The 18,811-nt window shown below is 42.0% G+C and overlaps 1 protein-coding gene across 9 annotated transcripts in view; it reads left to right on the top strand.

Moving 5' to 3' along the window:
• Positions 1–13,371: 13,371 nt before the first annotated feature.
• Positions 13,372–18,811, top strand: part of TBC1D2B (TBC1 domain family member 2B) — a 33,313-nt gene continuing 27,873 nt past the window's right edge. For 5 of the 9 annotated variants that reach the window (XR_010475464.1, XR_010475466.1, XR_010475467.1 and 2 more), the window contains exon 1: positions 14,608–15,032. Coding sequence is in view for 4 of the 9 variants with exons in the window: in XM_065077015.1 (XP_064933087.1) it covers positions 14,688–15,032 (345 nt within the window). In the remaining 5 variants the exon portion in view is untranslated. Of the gene's footprint in view, positions 13,435–14,605; positions 15,033–15,310; positions 15,502–18,811 lie in introns of those variants that run through there. The other 4 variants (XM_065077017.1, XM_065077016.1, XM_065077014.1 and 1 more) reach the window with 4 other exon arrangements.

Here is an 18,811-nt window from a genome sequence, read left to right on the forward strand (position 1 = left end):
TAAATGCTGCTGGAGCAAAACGCTTCTACCTTGTAGTAGGCAAGTTATGAGACCACCTGATGGGAAAGGTAAGGGGTAGATTTCTAAAGCAGCTCTGCATTTGCACTCTCTTAGTTGACAGAATCTTATGAATTCACTAGCAAGTGTTTCTTCAACTGGGCTTACTTGTTCAAAACAAACTATCAGGCAATTTGGAAAGAAGCTGAAACAGTAAAAGGTATTTAGATTTAAAAGAATTTTGGATTTGGCCTTAAAAGCAAGAGGACATACATTTTGTATTGAATAAAGGTCTTAAATATGAATGGACATTTCTGTATTTGCCTTCAAAAATGGACAAAGAAAAACAATTACCTAATGCCTTTATTAAAATAGCTAAGTGTGTGTGTTATCTCTAGTTTGTGTAGAGTCAAAGCATCTTAGGGACAAAAAGGAGCTGGTGGAAGGGAATAAAACAGTGTCAAAAAGCAAGTCATAACTAAGTTATATATCAACACACATTATTACTGTTTTAAGGGAATACCGTAAGTCGAGCTTTAGAACATCCTGCAGCCCAAAATCTGGTCTTCATTACTTCCATATTAATTTTCAGGAACTCTGCTGACTTCAGTGGAATTAACTCATATGCCTGTAACTGGATCTGTGTGGAAGCAAGCAGCTGGTTGTTTTGCTGCAGTTCTTTGTGCTCTTGTGCCCTTTTAATATATTCTTAACATGCTGACTGCTCTTTTGTTAGTCACTGACCACATGCTCCTCTTTGTCAACAGACTAAAAAAAAGAAAAAAAAAAAATCTTTTGCAATTTCTTGTAATCTCATAGAAACAGCCTCCTTGCCTTTTTTTCCCCAGGGCTGGTTTTTTTGTCTCCTTGCACATGTTAGAGAGGCGCTTCTGGTGCAACATCACAAGGTGGCACCATAACATCATACAGGTCATGACTTCATTTAACTATTTAGATTTCACAGAATCCCGGAATGTCAGGGATTGGAAAGGACCTTGAAAGCTCATGCAGTGCAATCCCCCCATGGAGCCAGAACACCCAGATGAGGTTACACAGGAAGGTGTCCAGGCGGGTTGGAATGTCTGCAGAGAAGGAGACTCCACAACCTCCCTGGGCAGCCTGGGCCAGGCTCTGCCACCCTCACCCCAAACAAGTTTCTTCTCAGATTTAAGTGCAACCTTCTGTGTTCCAATTTGTACCCTTTACCCCTTGTCCTGTCACTGGTTGTCACCAGAAGAGCCTGGCTCCATCCTCCTGACACTCCCCCTTTCCATATTGATCCCCAGGAATGAGTCCCCCCTCAGTCTCCTCTTGTCCAGCTCCAGAGCCCCAGCTCCCTCAGCCTTTCCTCACACGGGAGATGCTCCACTCCCTTCAGCATCTTGGTGGCTGCGCTGGACTCTCTCCAGCAGTTCCCTGTCCTGCTGGAACTGAGGGGCCACAACTGGACACAATATTCCAGGTGTGGTCTCCCCAGGGCAGAGCAGAGGGGCAGGAGAATCTCTCTCGACCTACTAACCAGCCCCCTTCTAATCCACCCCAGGTACCATTGGCCGTGCAATACAGGACTCCGTATAGAATCTATGATGCCAGAAACAAAAATATGAAACTGTGGTTAATTACTGATTTAAAACTGTAGATAATTACACAGAAAGTTTCAAATTTTATCAAATTCATGAAGTTATTCTTTCAAGGGCAAACTTAAACACTTTTGAAGCAGGTTAGGTGAAAACTTAATGATTTTATAGAACAGTTTCAGTATGTATTTTTTTCTTGATACACACACTAGTTGGACTGTGACGCCCTATAATGACAACACTCCTTTTGCAGAATTTTCAACTCTGTCTCAAATGTAGATTTTTAATTTTCCATACAATTACTCATTTCCTTTTGTGTGATGTTGGTCTCAGTAATATCTGATATTGATCAGTAGAATGGGTTAACTTTTTTCCCTTTCGTGACTGAATGTACCTTTAATTCTAGCTGTTAAGTTTTGCTGTCTTTCAGTATCATTGGATTTCATTTTCTTCATCATGTGATAGCAGCGCCTCATGGGTTCTTGTTTGTGAACATCATTATTTCCTATCAGCTCTCCTGTTTTCTCTGGAAATTCGGTAGCCACAGCTGGTGATTTGCAGGAAGTTTCCTGTATTTTCTGCCTTATCCTGTGTGAGTTACACTGGCTTGTTTGCCTTACAACAGTGACGAGTGCTACATTGAAGTCTTCATAGGTGATCCATGCTATTTTTTAATGAGAAAACACAATAATGAATTAATTCAACTTTTATTATTTACACATGCATTATCTGATGTTTTGCAGTTTGTCTGCCACAATGTTTTTGTTAATGAGATTTATATTTGATTGCTGTGGAACATCTCGGTCTCAGATGACCCATGTATGTCATCTTCAGCGGGGCTCACGTGCCAGCTGTTCAACATGTGGCAAATGTGCTGTTCTGACTAGAAGCCTTTCTTTGAATTAAGGTAAAGCTTAAGGTAAGGCACCATATATGACACTATCTTCTTGCAGAGATGGAATCGGTTCCAGTGTTTGTTGGTTTTTATGAAAACAGCATAATAAGAAGAATGACTTTAATTAAAATCCCTGAAAATTGAAATGTCCATAAAAATTAAACAAATAAGCATTTTTTTTTTTGCAAAAGACTCATATTCTAGAGACCTGGATAGACTCAGATTATATTCTGAAATAACAGAATATAAAGTAAGCTAGAGTTTTTGGTAACAATACATTTGTGGAATGGGAAATATTACACTGCTCAGCTCAGCATCCTTAATAAATCAATTTGGGCTGAAATAACAGCAGGATTAAAGAGAGTTTATAATGTTATTGCCCAGTACACCTCAGGTAGGACAGATAGTGGAATGAAATTTGATGAGGAAGACATTAAAGGTAATAAAATTATAATTGTGCCCTTAGAAAGATGTGTGTGTCTGAGACAGAAGTGAAAGACATAGTGAACAGATGTTTTGCTTTTTCCTCTGTATCATTTTGCAGTTCTGGGTGTCTTGTAGAGATCTTAATGACACCCAGTGACTATCGAATTCCCTTTGGTAGGGAAAAGGAAGAGACTGTTCTTGGCAGAATTAAAAGAGCATCAGCATTACAGATGGAAGTGCCTTTATTTAACTGGAAGTTCTGCCATTCTGGTCTGTAAAAGCCCTTTTACACTCTGAACACCACATGAAATGCCCTACTGCAAATGCTGTCCCTAATTTGCAAGCCTAATGACAAGCCAAGCGCATCAGCTTTGCTGTTGCAATGCAGATTACTCGTTCCCTCTGTTCTTTCTCACCTAAGATTTGCTCAGATCCAAATATTTTTATACATAAATCCATGACTCTCATTGTATCTATTTTGTGTGTGCATGATTACTCTGGCGTGCATGCTGACTTGTCGACTCCTCTCCAGTTCGTGCACATGCAGGCTGAGGCTGTATTGATTGAAAATGTAGGCCAGAGTCTCTAAACTCTGCTAAAGAGGGTTATGGGCACCAGTCCAGCCTGCTCCTTTTTTACTGTAACTTTTCTCAAGTGAGATCAGTGGATGCAGCAGCCTGCCAGGAGCAAGGTGGCTCATTGCTGTGGGCTTCAGCACAGCCTGGGCAATTCAGCTCGGACCAAGCTTGCTGTCCATCCTGTGCTTTAACAAACTGTACGGAACGGTAGCTCATCGTGGAAGGGGGATAACTGGAGACTTTGGTCCAGTCCCTCAGGAGAAGCTCCGTGAGAAAAGCAGGTACACGGTGCCTCTGTTCACCTGGTGGAAACAGTTCTCAGTTCAGCCTGGGCAAGTATGGATCTGCACAGGTCCTGCCGGGGAGGTCAGATCCCCCTTTTTAATGGGCCTTCCACCCCCATGGGGACGGGCTGCTCCTCGAGGGACCTCAGGCTGACCATTAGTCATCTGGTTTTAGCAATCTGATATTCAGGATTGCTTCAGTGGCACTTAGAAATAAATTGATATTCAGCAGATATTTTCCCCTCCATTAAAAGGAAATTATCTTCTACTTAGGAATCTGTTCAACTCTGTCATTATGGCCTAGTAGACCCTGAGAGGAAAAAGAATATTGGGGTTTTAACCAAAATGGTCTTTTTTGGTTTCAGATAGAAGATTTCGCACATGGCAAACATTGCTGATTCAGAGCGAATTCGCTCTAGGTGTAATTTGAAACTGAAAGGCTGCGTTTGCTCTGCCTAAACAGATAGGTTAATTAATGTGTGTATTCACAGAAATAAATTAAATTCCAGGAGATTCAGTGGGGCTTTTCATATGCATAAAAGTTTTCATATATTTTATGGTGATTTTAGTGAATATTGTTCTTTTAATGATAAAACCAAATACGATAAGGGAATATAGATATATTCCCTATTGGCATTTCACATATACTAATAATGACAGTAGCACTAGAATTTACAGCTGCCCAAGTCACTCTTATTAGACATTTTGAAGTTTTGGCTTTTGCAGAGTTTTCTGGCAAATATTCCTGACAGGATGACTTAATCTCACATGACTCATTCTCAGTATTTTCCATTTCCAGTTATGTAGCTGAAAAAGTAGAGGGAATAGCTGGTATCCAGAGGAGTTTTGTATTTTCAGGTCTGAAAATACTGGGTTATTAATACAGTAGGTCCAGCCTGATTTGCTTAGAGGAATCTCTTCTTCTCACTGTAATAATTCTGCAGTAACCAGCAATCCCTGAGGGCCTGATCTCAACAAGACGACTCCTCCTCACTTCAGCATGCAGCCTTCAGATCCAGTCCCTAAATGACATTTTGCTTTGTTCAAGCGAGGAATGCAAACACAACGAAACAGAAACTGCAGATAATAAATTATTCTATTTCTGAAGAAATACTAATAAGCAGGCACTGTCAGAGATGGAAAACAGATATACTGCAAATATTTTTATTGTCTTTGTCCTTACGAGACAATATCTAAAATGAAAGAAAATATTCCAGCTGCATGTGACAGATAAGGGAAATGTTTGATAATAGTGGCCAGGAGAACTGAAGGAAATCTATGTAACAAACGGTGTAATCAGCAAACATTCTTCAAGTTCACAAAATGTTTAATAGATTTGAAAATCTATTCTGGTTCACAAGTCTGGAAGCTGAATCTTCCGTGCCTCAGATTCCAGCCCTGCAGACAGGGATTTTCAGCTTCAGCTGAAATGGTGCTCAGCATCTAATCAAATAAAGCGCCTTAGTGGGGAAGGAAAAAGTCAAAGCAAATCTTGTGAGCAACAAGCCTTTAGATGTAAGGATCCAGTACGATGCCACTTGTGCTAAACAGCACCATTATCTCTAGGATGTCCCTTTGATTTATTAAAACAGGAACAGTTAATCTGAGCCTAGTGAAAAATGCAAACAATCTTCCTTAGACACATCATCTGTGCCTTACACATTTTGTTTGAACGTTCTTGCTTTACTGATCTAAACATAGACTATTTGAGGTCTCGTAAAGAACGCAGACATCTGAGTTTGCGCTGCGTTGCTGTTTCTGTAAAACCACACAGTGAACTCAGCCAATATTCCCTTGCATTTGTTTGCTTGAAATGAGTACATCTTGTACAAGAAGCGGCTGCAGGCTTACCACTAAACACCACTGGCCTCAACATGATGCGTAAGCATTTGATAAAACATTTTGGTAAAGCCAGAGCGAATATTTGAAACAGCATCTTCATATTTTGACCAAACTCCTCCTGGGAAGAAACTTGAGATGTGTTATATCCCTTCAAAAATGTCAGCGTATCATTTGAAGGTGCATTTGGGAATCTTCCTTGTGTATTTTATGCTAGGCAGAGAACTAATGTAGTGCCAGAGGTTTGGCTTCAAATCTCTCAGGTCTGCCAAGAAGTTTGGGGCTTATTCTTTTTCAGACAGCTGTAGAAATAGAGTCCACTGCATCCACGTATTGAAAAGTGTAGTTTTGTTAAAGAGCATACCAATTAGTGACCTATTTATGGGATATTCTCATGATTTTGCTCATTTCCAGCAGAAAACTGGTAGAACGCTGTTTGTCTGCTGCATAAATCTTGGGTCTAAAAGTGGAGAGAAAAGGTAGGGTGCGCAGGGAAAATTAAGCCTATTATGTGAGAAGAGCCTGTAAAAATCATTACTTAGTAAAATGAAACTGAGGGGTAATGAATCCTGTGCTGAAACCCGAGCACCTTGATTCAGTCACCTGGGGTTTGAAACCTACAGAACCTCCTGCCTTTCCCTGTCCTATTTACCTTAAATTATAAAGCAGGTGGAATTTTTGAATTGATAGTAATCTACTGCTAATGAATCTAATAATTTACAAATCAATGGGATTTGATTGTAATTGTAATTGTAATTTTTATGTCCCGCTAAAAAAATAGAGGGAAAATGATGAATTGTGTGCAGAAGGGAAGAGACTCAAGGACATTCCCTGGTCAGCTACTGATTCGTTCTGCCCCTCAGGAGGACCTTCAATCACCTCTATGGTTGCTGAGGCAGCCAATTTCTAAACTCTTTTTTAGCTTAGAAATCCATTATAGGAACAGGAGGAAAATGCAGTTGTGATAATTTTAAATCAAGATTCATGGCTGACTTCTTTTTTGTGAATGGGATTTGCTTTCTATTTAATATCATCCTTCTCTTTAGCATTTCTGCTAGTAGTGACAGTGTGGTACTGTTGGTAGCTGCATGTTTCTTCTTGAATTCATGAAATAATTTCGATCCCTTTTTTGTTTTACTGTAATGGTTTTGTTGGCTCACAAGAGAAGCTTGGGCTTTTGTTGTCAGCTTTGATTTATAATCACCTGTGATGTGTGGCAGAGATTTATGATTTGACTGTTTTGCATCTTTCATCTATTAGCATAATGAGCTGATAAAAATAATTTGTTTAAAACCAGAAAAAGTTGTAGTCAAATGTCAATAACCGCAGAGAATGGAGTATTGGCCTGATGCTGCTTTGAATGCACGTGGTCAGTGAAATCAAACTGAACAGCATGGAAATAGCTAAAAGCACTTCTGGAACATTCCGACTGCTTTGGGATCTAAGGAGCAGAAATGCCTCTTAATTGGATTTCTGTCTTCAATACAGTTGTATTGCAAAAATGCAGAGTGCAAGAAGATATAAGATATTTTGGTCAAAATTGTAGATAGATTCTTACAGAAGATGAGCCCAAACAGCTATGTCACCAGCTCTTTTTGAAGTGTGTGTGAGGTTGCAGATGTCTTTATTATGAAGGGTTGTATTTTGTCCATTATTGAAGAGGAATAAGAAGTATAGTTTGTATGCAGAGTCCTCCAGAAAGCACAGGAGGGAGTCTAAATACTGAGAAAGAGCCTTTTCTTGATTAAAAACACGTAATTCTGCTCTAAGTCCTGGCTTTTGGCTGCTGTGAGAGTAGCGTAATGAAGAGGAGAATGAGCCAGAAGGTTTGATTTCTTCCCCCAAACTGGCCTTTTTTTTTGGGTTTTATTTCTTCTTTAACTTATTTATTCACCTGTAACTGCATAAAAGGTGGTGCTGCAAGAGGCAGTTAGCATTTGAGGTGGGGAGAATGGAAAACATTTGCCTTCAATAAACCGAAGCAGTTTTGGAGCAATTCTGAAAACATGCCACAAAAACATGGCTTAGTGTTTAAGGACTAACATTTCCCCCTTCTCAATCATCTGTACTTTGTATATTTTCTAGGGCACAGATCTCTTTTCTAGACGTGTGCAAAATTTCCATGGACACTAATGTAGCAGGGTCAGAACAAGTGTTTGTTACTGGCAGGTAAGCCAGTGGCTTAATGTAATTGAAAATTTGGCATATATTGCTAGCAAAATAGGGTACAGGTGAGCAGCTGGCTGGATATGATGGGATAATTTCCCCCTCACATTTTCTTAGATAATACTATTATTGGATATCTGTCTGAGTTAGAAAGGACTTGGGTTTCTTTGGCTCCAGATTTGAATGTTGTGACTGACTCTTGAATCTGTATTTCCTCAGTTTTCCACGTGCTTCCTGTCTTTGTCCAAAGCCAAAGCCAGAAGTTCCAAAACAGAAAACCACAGGAGAAGCTGCTCTGGTAATGTTTGTCTTGAGCAGAAACAAATAGCAAGACAGATTTCTTGCAAAATTATTTTCCTGTAATGAATGCAGCCTGGATTCTAGACCAAATAGCCTGCCTTAATCTGCCTATTTTTAGATAAGGTTATATCAGTTATAGATTATAAGTGACACATCTAAGTGTCTTTCAGTTTACCATCTTTAGGGTTTTTTTTTCATCCCATTCAGCTTTGACAAATACATTTACCCTCTTCTAGAATATTTGATTTACTTCCTGAAAAGGGATGAATCACAGAATCACAGAATGTGAGGGATTGGAAGGGACCTGGAAAGCTCACCCAGTGCAATCCCCCCATGGAGCAGGAACACCCAGATGAGGTTACACAGGAAGGTGTCCAGGCGGGTTGGAATGTCTGCACAGAAGGAGACTCCACAACCTCCCTGGGCAGCCTGGGCCAGGCTCTGCCACCCTCACCCCCAACAAGTTTCTTCTCAGATTTCAGTGGAACCTCCTGTGTTCCAGTTTGAACCCATTGCCCTTTGTCCTGTCACTGGTTGTCACGGAGAAGAGCCTGGCTCCATCCTCCTGACACTCACCCTTTGTATATTTGTAAACATTAAGGAGGTCACCCCTCAGTCTCCTGTTCTCCAAGCTCCAGAGCCCCAGCTCCCTCAGCCTTTCCTCACACGGGAGATGCTCCACTCCCTTCAGCATCTTGGTGGCTGTGCTGGACTCTCTCCAGCAGTTCCCTGTCCTTCTGGAACTGAGGGGCCACAGCTGGACACAATATTCCAGGTGTGGTCTCACCAGGGCAGAGCAGAGGGGCAGGAGAACCTCTCTGACCTACTGACCACCCCCTTCTAATCCACCCCAGGTACCATTGGCCTTCCTGGCCACAAGGGCCCAGTGCTGGCTCATGGTCACCCTGCTGTCCCCAGGTCCCCAGGTCCCTTTCCCCTACGCTGCTCTCTAATAGGTCATTCCCCAACTTACACTGGAACCTGGGGTTGTTCCTGCCCAGATTCAAGACTCTACACTTGCCCTTGTTATATTTCATTCAATTTTTCCCCGCCCAACTCTCCAGCCTGTCCAGGTCTCTGGATGGCAGCACAGCTTCCAGTGTCAGCCACTCCTCCCAGCTTGGTGTCACCAGCAAACTTGCTGATAGTGCACTCTATTCCCTCATCCAAGTCATTGATTAATATATTGAACAGTACTGGCCCCAGCACTGACCCTTGAGGCACTGCACTAGATACACGCCGTGATAGCATTACTGTGAGTCAGAATAGTTCTGTGCCACCTCTGCTAGTGCAGGCGGGTTGTGCAAATGTTCATAGCGGCCACTGCACCTGGGAAAATGTAAACTCTTAATAGGAATAAATGAAAATCTCTAATGTTAATGAGATGTGATATCATAGAACACTGATGGGCTGCAGAACTGTTATGTAAACAATACCATATATTTGTAGATTATTCAGCAAGGTGAGATTGACAGACAAATATATAACCCAGTAGACCTGTAGTATCTACACGTTAAAATTGTCCTTCTGAACTAAATAGGAGCAAGTAATAGTAAAAAAAAACCGACTCCACTAAATGCTGTAGGTAAACGCAAGCACAAACATCCCTGTATTTGTACAGTACTGATACACTTTTCCCTGTCACCTCTTTTCCTCTTGCTGGTTCTATGCGAGGTAGTTTGTCTTGTGCACTAGAAACTTTGCTAATCTGGTGACTCAAGTCTGCAGTCTGGGGACTTCTCTTACGCATTTTGCAATTCTGTTATGAACTAGTACCCTGCGCAGAATATTACAATTTATATAAAGCAAGGCAAGGAATCCCTGCAGCTCAAGACCAGTTTATCTTCCTATTTACTAGTCCACCTCTCTGATTTGACCATCTAGTCCCAAAGAAATCCCCTTTGTCCGTCTGATAGTGCAATGGTAGACTGCTGACCACAGGAACGTTTATGGATGGCGGACTCCAACATTAATTGTCTTTTGTTTTCTCTCTTGGCTCATACTTTGCAGGATCGTTCTCCAACATCTTCTTCTTTCCTGTTCCAAGAAAATCTGGCTGACTACGAAAAGTGATTTTGAGCATCCCATGAGTGAATGTTCTGGGTTCATCTTTAAACTCTTCAGCCCAGCATTGCTTACGCTGCTGTACAGGGAATAAAGGTAACCTTAAGCACCCCTTCACTCAGTTATTTCTCACTCTGTGAGACAGTGGATATAGAACTTTTGTGATCCATTCTATCCCACTGGATCTTGCCTCATTCTTGTTATATCTAATGTATTATGAAACAATTACACACACAAAAAAAAGAATTTTATGAAGATTTTTGTTAAAGTCTATTCTGTGGTCTCCTCTGATCTTTCTTTTTACTAGACATTTCCATAAGTCCCCATTATACATACATATTCTCCACTGGGAATCAAGTATACACTTGGGACTAAGTTCCACTGTAAGCAGCTGAAATAATTGTGTTTTATTAATTATGTGATTATCTGTGTTTATATCTCTTGCCCATTCATCTTTTTGTCTCTACGACAGTACTCTGAGTTCTCCTGCTTGTCCTCGTCAGCATCCCTGCCAGGCTCTGTGCAGTCCTCCAGCCAGGCTGCATCTCCACGAATGCTGACAAGCCAACAATTATGTGCATACGGATTGCCCAGTTTGTTGCTACAGTTAAGTAGTCCCTGCTTTTCTCTTCAGAAAGGGTCTAATTTTCCTCTCTTTCCTCTACATGGCTCCCAACTTGCCTGGATATCTTTACAAGTCAGATCCCAGATGCGTAACTAGGAATCAATGCTGCCATTCACTGAATTTTATAATTATTGCTTTTTCATAGTGAAGAGTTCTTGATAAGATGCAGTGCAACAAATAAGTAAGAACAATGCATTTAATGTCACATATTCAGCTGGTTTCATATGAGACAGCTGAAGTTAAATTAGGTCTTCCTGCTGAATCAGAAACTACAGATAAGCTTCCCTGCTCATTCACCATTTGTATCTTTTTTTTTCTGTTTTGAGAGTGGAACAGAAATGGCAAATGTGACACAGAAAAGCAGCACCATCTAGTGTTTAAAGAACAATACTGGAGAATGGAAAGAATATGAAACATTGCCTATCAGTTGAAATATATAGACCATGGAATTCTTTGAATGACTTGTTTGCATATAAGGAAACATAGAACGACTTGTCAGACTGCATCAGAAACAGTAATTTGGAGAATTGCTTTGCCTGTTTGTCTCTGTTGGTTAAAAATAACTTAGGAAAGCTTTTGGTTCCTGACATCCAAATAATTGAAATAATAGTAGGGCAAAACCATTCACCATTTGAAAGAATGTGGTGCAATATTACATGCAAGTACTCCGCATAATCAAGCTATAGCTGAGTGGCAGTATTTATATTGGCAGTGACAGTCACAGATACCATTCTGCAAGAACCTGCCAAATATTTGTTAAAATAGAGTAAAAGTAACTGCTCCGCCTCTGTCTCAGTATACAGGCTTGGGCTGATACTGTGTGCGAGAGGGTTTGAGGGGGACAGTTGTCTGTAGTTTCATTGCTCTGAAAAACAAAAACCAGCAGATGTTTAGTGCAAGCTCTGAAAACTTCTGGCTTTCATCTCTAAGTGAAACCCTAGATCTCAGAAGGTATCAGATAAGAAATAAAGTCATTTTTGCTTTCTGTTTTGTGAAAGGAAGCAGTTTACACTCTCAGCCATTCTAATTTTGGAGCTATAGTCTCACTTTAACCAAAAGCACGGTTACAGGTGTGCTGGCTCTAATTTATCGGTGCTCCCTGCACTTCAGTAAACAGGACAGCACAAGTTGGGCATATACACCAGCTCTGCTCTCTCTGCCTCTGTATCTAAGGATAGACTCTCTCTTTTTCTTGCATATTTACCTTTTTTTAGGATAAAATATGAACTTATTCAGGATAAATTATGAACTTATTCAAGAACTATGAATGCTTATGTTCATTGTAAGAGAAAACCATTACAATTGTAATGACTTAGACCAGTATCTCATTTTTCAGAGTAAGTACAGTTTCCTTTTTTATGCATAGTGGATGGCCTTGTTCAGCTGAAAGTGCTATGACTAAAACATTAATTAATTTTTAGAAGAGATAAACACACCAGGAGAATGGTATTTCAAATATTTTCATGTTTGACAAGCCTTGTGGTTCTTTTGGGAGTATAACTGCTGTTTGGCTATGTGTAAAATTCACTTGGCTGTTGCACTGTGGTTATGAAGACCAAAATCTTCACTGGCCCTCACCTCTGGGCAGGAGGGAAATCTTGTCTTCTGACATGTTATTTGTATTTCTTTTCTAGACTTTCACTAACAACAGACTGTCACCTATAACATCTGCGCATTCTGGACGTGAAAACAGGAAAGGAAGAAGCAGGTAAAGGAAAAGCATTGTTTGCACTTATGTTCACCACAGCAACTTAGACGTAAGTTCTTTACCAGCCCACATGCGCATCTGTTTGTGAAAAAAAAAGGCACACATGAAATAAGGAACTTATTTCCCAAGAAGGGGAACTTTCTGTTTACATGAATCAGCTGTGAAATTAGGGGCTTCTCCCACTTTGAGTGTTGTAAGGAAGCTGAACAGCACATTTAAAAAGAGAAGTACTGACAGCAAAAGCTTTGAGGATTTGGGAGTTGATTGTGTGATTTGCTGGGAGATGCAGTTATTGACAGCGAGTAGGAGTCATGGGCGCTCAGCACAAGAACAAGGCCAGGCCTTGCTGAACTGATGAGATAGTGTAACACATCAGTGACAAATGCTGGGGCACTTAGGCTTGTCTAGAGGACTGAGATAAGAAACTGGAAGCTTCTAAAGAGAATCAGTGTTTTCCCTGTGTAACTCATGTTCTGGCACATGACACTTGCCAAGAAAGAGTGTGATGCTACCAGGAGACCAAGAACACTTTGTATTTGGGGAAGAAGATAACCAAGCAGAATATATGGAAGAAATGTTTGTGACCTGTTGAGTAAGCAGGATCAGCCCTTCTCACTTTCCACATTGACTAACAAAGCCTCAAATTTTAATGAAGCACTATCAGTCATTCTAGTCTGAAACAAACAAACAAAAACATTTTAAAAAATTTAAAAACCTGTCTAGCCTTAGTTTGCAATACTTAAATCTTTCAGTGGATCACACTTCAAGCCATGTGAGCTGCCTGGGGAGATAACTTCCACACCTCAGTTTGTATAACAAATTACTCAAGTTTGTCTGTTAACAGAGCACTGGCTGTTTCCTCACTCAACACATTTCTTATCAGTAGGTGATATCCAGAGGGAAGGACTCAAGAATACTGCAATCCCTATGTCAACATCAAAGTGGAACCCATGGACAACCACACTGAATACTCAGGTGCTTTATATCCTTTACATCTGTTAGCACAGAATTAAAATATTGTCTGGCAGATGAGGCAGTTACTTTTTGTTGAGAAATTAATCAAGATATTTAAAAATTAGGGCAGAGTGACAAGCTCTGGGAAATTTAGGATTTCTGGATAACTTGAATTTCCAAACTGTCAGAATTCAGTGAAACTTGGTTCATAAGTAGCATAATACTAATAAAAACACCATTGCAAACATCAGCTCCAACCATTGCAACAACTACTTTGACAGCAAACCTTTGTGCTGCGTTTAAGGTTGAGAATGAAAAGCTGAATGTTGTTTCACATAGAATTGTCTCCTCCCATTTTTGGATTGGTATGCCACATCAGACTATTTTTCTCTATTTGTACCCAGAGCTTTAGGCATGTTTAATGGAAACAGGCACGTACTGTGTCCCAAACACAGGGAGAAATTCTGTGAAATGATGTGTACCTCCCTGTGGCAGCTCACTCTGTTAGCAGTGGAGATTTCTGTTGCAGATGTTCTCTATTATTAACGCTAGAAGCTCACTAGAGTCCAAAATGTGCTAGATGTTTCAGTGAAACATAAAAACATGAACAGTTTGGCCTGTAGCCATTCACAAGTCTAAACACTGTAAGCTTCAGCTTTTTACCTGTTGCTGCCTGCATGCTCCATAATTTTTCCCATAAACAAGAGGATTTGGGAGTGATTTTTAAACTCCCCTCCCCAGGCAGAGCAGTGAGGGTTTGGTAAGTAGGATCCAACCCTGCGGAGAGTCGGTGCCGGTGCTGTGCGGCTTTGGTTACTGCTGCAAGGCAGGCAGGCTCTGGGGCAGAGATGCGGTTCAGAACAGGAGGCTACAACTGAACACGAGAAGGGTTTTAATCTGATTGTGGCGTAGGCCACGATTCGGAAAACACTTTTAAATGCGGTCACCCAAGTAGCAGCGCAGCCCGGGCGCTGCAGCGGCGGCCCGAGGTGTCCCCGGTAGGTGCCCTTCCACGTCAGCAGCGTGTGCCGGCTTGCCGAAGCACGGCGCCGCCGCTCGGGGCTGCGTCCTCGCCGTCCCGCGCTGGGCAGCGGGGGCGGTTCGGGCCCGGCCCTCCAGCCGTGCTTGGGGCGGGGGTTCGAGGCCCGGCGGCGGGAGGGGCTGGGCCGGGCCGCGCCGCGCCGCGGCGGCCGCACTACAAGTCCCGTGAGGCGGCGCGGGCCGAGGCGGGTCCTGCGCGGCGGGCTCGGCGGCGTCGGCTGCGGGGCGAGGCGATGCCGGCGGCGGGCTCGGAGGGGGAGGAGGGCGCGGCGGGGGCCGGCGGCGGCTCGGCGGGGGAGCAGCCCGGCCCCGGCCCCCCCAAGCTCTGCGGGTACCTGCAGAAGCTGTCGGGCAAGGGCCCCCTGCGCGGCTTCCGCAGCCGCTGGTTCGTGTTCGACCCGCGCCGCTGCTACCTCTACTACTTCAAGGGGCCGCAGGAGGCGCTGCCCCTCGGGCACCTCGACATCGCCTCCGCCTGCTTCAGCTACCACCAGCCCGAGGCCGGCGCCGCCGCCGCGGGGGACGAGGCCGCCGCGTTCGAGGTGCACAGTCCCGGCGGGGCCGTGGCCGTGCTCAAGGTAGGCCCGGGGGCCCGGCCCCCTCCCCCAAGCGCCCCCGAAGCCGGACCGCCCTCCGCTGCGTTTCCAGTATATTTTTTTAAGTCAAAAAGTGTTATCGCGCAAACCTAGAGTAGATGCCAGGCTATCCCTAGCGGTCCATCCCGACCCCCATGTCGTTTTAAAAGTGCTTTTCTGAGGGGGAAGAAGATTGTTCCCGCTGCAGCAGGACCGAGTAGGTTCTGTGCAAACGTCTGGGTGGAAACAGGATTTCCAAGGAGATGCGGTGACTTGTGGGGTTGGAAGCTGGGAGGGAGCGGTTGGGTTTCACTTTTGGGGTGTTTATGTTGAAAAGCTGGTGTGTGCAGAAGTTTTCATCTGGTCCGCTCTGGGAGGAAGGAAGAGGAGGAGAGAGAATTGTTTCCTGATAGGAGCAGAGGCTGCTTATCACATTGTCTGTGCAGGGACTTGGGCTTTCGTGGGCCGAGAGGTAAATGTTTGGTTTGCATATCTTGCTTTTATTGTCACGGCCGGGAAAAAAAACCCCAAGGAAACCATTTCCACTCAATAGACTCTGCATTATTTTTTATTGCTATTAAGGCACCTATTTCCCACAAGGAGTGGTGTTGTGCATTGAGTGTGAGTTGTCATGTGAACTATGTTCTTTAGCAAGATATTTAATATTAAATATTAAGTACAATCATTGAAGTTATTAAAGTAAAATAAACTTCTTATTGAAAATCGGAAAAGATCTTTCTTATGCACTTAACAGCGGAGTTTTGAGCAGTAATAAATGCTGAGGTTCTAGAACATGATTGTGTAAACTTCTTCAATGTTCTGGTTTGATAAGTATAAATGTTTGTTAAAGAATCGTTAACATACGTTGCTAAATAAGCAAGTTGTTTAACTGGAAAACTAGTATGATTGTGATTTTAAGTATATGTGGTTAAGGAAAAGCAGTATAATCAGTAGTCTTGCATGCAGTTGAGTGTAAAAAGTATGGGGTTTTTTGTATAGCTGTAATAAGGTTTTTTTACTTTCCAAGAACCTGCCTTGTTAGCCTGAGTTTTTACATTACAGAAATTAAAACTGCAGACTTGGTGTGAGCTTTGATTTTTTGATAGTTTGAGGTTTGTTTTTAATTAGTATCTAGTGATTATTTTAATGTGGGAATCTCCAGGAAAATCCATAATCTATGTTTGGTTTTGAGGATTCTTTTTTCAATACACAGCCTTTGTTGGGAAATAGTATATACCACTTGTGTGATAAGTTACTAGTGTGTCAAACAGTGCGCCAGCAGCAGCCTCGGGTGTTTTCTGCAGTCATGAAGATACTTAATACTGATGCACAAGCATAATGAACAGGGGGTTTCCTTGTCATGGGGTTTTTTTTTTGGTATCTTAGTCTGTGGTGTTACTGTTCTGCCCATATGTCTTGTATTCATTTTATTCCTATGCTCTCTGGGAAAGAACCTGCATGGACTGGAGTTCTCTTAATGTTTCGCTTATGGGGGTTGAGAAAAGGTGCCAGGTAAGGAAGTCAAGGTCATTGCTGCTATAAGCAGAAAAAAAATAACTATCTTCTACCTCTCCTATTGTTACAATGCTTGCCCTACAGTGGCCAACTCACTGTCCGTAAAAGCGCTGGTACATTAGAGGTGTTTGTATAACAAATAAAGAATTAATGACAATCTTAAGGGATATTGCAGGACCGACTGGCCTTCTGTGTGACTCACCAAGGCATAAGGCTTTTGCAGCTGGATTTCATTTCCTTCTACCCACCGTAATAGTGCTTTAAGGCCTTTAAAACATCTTTCAGCTGGATTAAGTAGAAATAGAATTAAGATTGAATTAAAAATATTAAATTCAAAAAACAAACAAACAAAAAAAACCCAAACAAAACACAACAGCCCCCACAAAAAAACATAACCAAACCAAATCAACACTAAAAAGCCCCAACCAAACAACAAAAAAATGCAACTAACCACCCCCCCCCACACTGACTGACCCAGCATCTGCTGAAATCAAATGTGATTTATTCTATCAAGAAAACATTACACACAGAGCACGAGGAATAAAGTCAAATGCAGCCTTCACCCTCTAACTCACATGCCTTGTTTTCCTCAATTTGCAGCCTGGTCAAAATTTCCAGATCCCATGATCTGCTCTTTCCTATTCAGCATTATAAGCTGAGAAGAGCAATGAGAAATAAGCAATTAGAATTCCAGATTGGAATGATGGTGCTGTTGAGGAATGCATTATTTCTTCATAATGCCTCAGTTTTTTGTTAATGTAATGATTTCATCATCTGGGCTGCTCAGTCTGTGTCATTTAATGGGAGCAGAGGACTGCGTGACATACTTGGGGTTTATTTCTCAGTTCAAGAACAATTCCAGGAAAAAGATATTCTGTAGCCTTTACAGTAAATAAAGCAAATTGTTCGTAATTTAGAAATGTAGATAACCAACCTCACACTTGCACGATTGTGGCTTTTCTGTATATTTCCAACAGTTAAAGTACACTAGAAGAAGCTAAGTGTGTGTACAAAGCTTTTTGATTTAAAATATGCAACAGGTATCATCACTTTAGGTAAAGAAGCAGAGCAAACGGTACTGAATAGATTGTGTTTGCGAATAGTGGTGAATTGGGAGTGGAACAGAAATCACACAGTTTCCTTAAAGAAAACACCTTTTCTGGGATATTGGATTTGGGAGCCCAGATCCTTGAAAGTACTGGACACTGAACTTGCCGAAATCAGGGTTAGTAGGGGCTTTTACTCTATTTTGTCACTAATCTCGTAAGGATGTGGCAGTGATTAATAATGGGGTGCTTGAGCTCAAGTGTCTTAGGACCTAACACCGTTAGAGCCCGACTCAGCTTGCAGGGAAGCTCGACAGTGAAGGTGATTTGTTTTCTGAGCTGATCCTATTTTTGTTGTTGTTGTTCTTTTAATTTTATTGGTTGGTGGTTACACCGCTTTAATTAAAAATCGGGTTGCCCTCCAGACAAAGCCGTCTGGCTCCAAATTTGCCGTTTGAGCGCAGCAGGATTAACAAATCTGCGGAAATGCGAACTTTCTAGTGATGTTGCCTTTTACAAAAAAGCTTGAGGGAGAGTTTGTGTTCAGAAAAGGATTGTGGCAAGAATTTTCATGAGTTTCCTCCAAATGGCACATGTGCTTGTTGCATTCCCTTGGACTCTTCCTGAAAGCGTTTGCTATTGGCATCCGTGTTCCAGCACTGGGTCCAGGTAGAGTGTGCCAGGGGGTGCTTGTTTTCCCCAAATGATTCTTGTGTTTGTGTGATGTGTGCATTGGAAGGTGGCGGTTCCTGCAGCATCCTTAGCGGGACAGTATCGGGACATGGTTTTAAGTAAACAATATTTTTCCATCGTTTGTATTGAAAAATGCGTGGGACTGAGTCTTTCCACTTACGGTGTCGTTTGTTGCTATTGTTGTCTGTAAGTTTGCAATAATAATACCTTATCTTGCACTGGTTCAGATGGCATTTATGGTGGCTTTTCTTCTCACGGAAATGCCTCAGTTAAAACGTGACTGGCTAAAGTTCTTTCTTGCTGCAGAGCCATGCAATAGTTTAGTACAAATAAGATTTTTTTTTTGTGAAATATAATTGGTGCTGTACGTAGTAAAATGTTCTGTCTCTCATGGTGAGCACTAGCCAAATACTTAAGAGAAGTCATGAGAAATGGAGCAAGCCTGGAAATGTTCTTTGACAGGTCAAGTGAGTTAAGAAAGTGTTTTCCGTTCTGTATTTTGTTTAGGAGGAGGGAAAGAGGGAGCCT

Source organism: Columba livia, chromosome 11 (genome assembly GCF_036013475.1).
Source record: "Columba livia isolate bColLiv1 breed racing homer chromosome 11, bColLiv1.pat.W.v2, whole genome shotgun sequence".
Lineage (NCBI taxonomy): Eukaryota > Metazoa > Chordata > Aves > Columbiformes > Columbidae > Columba > Columba livia.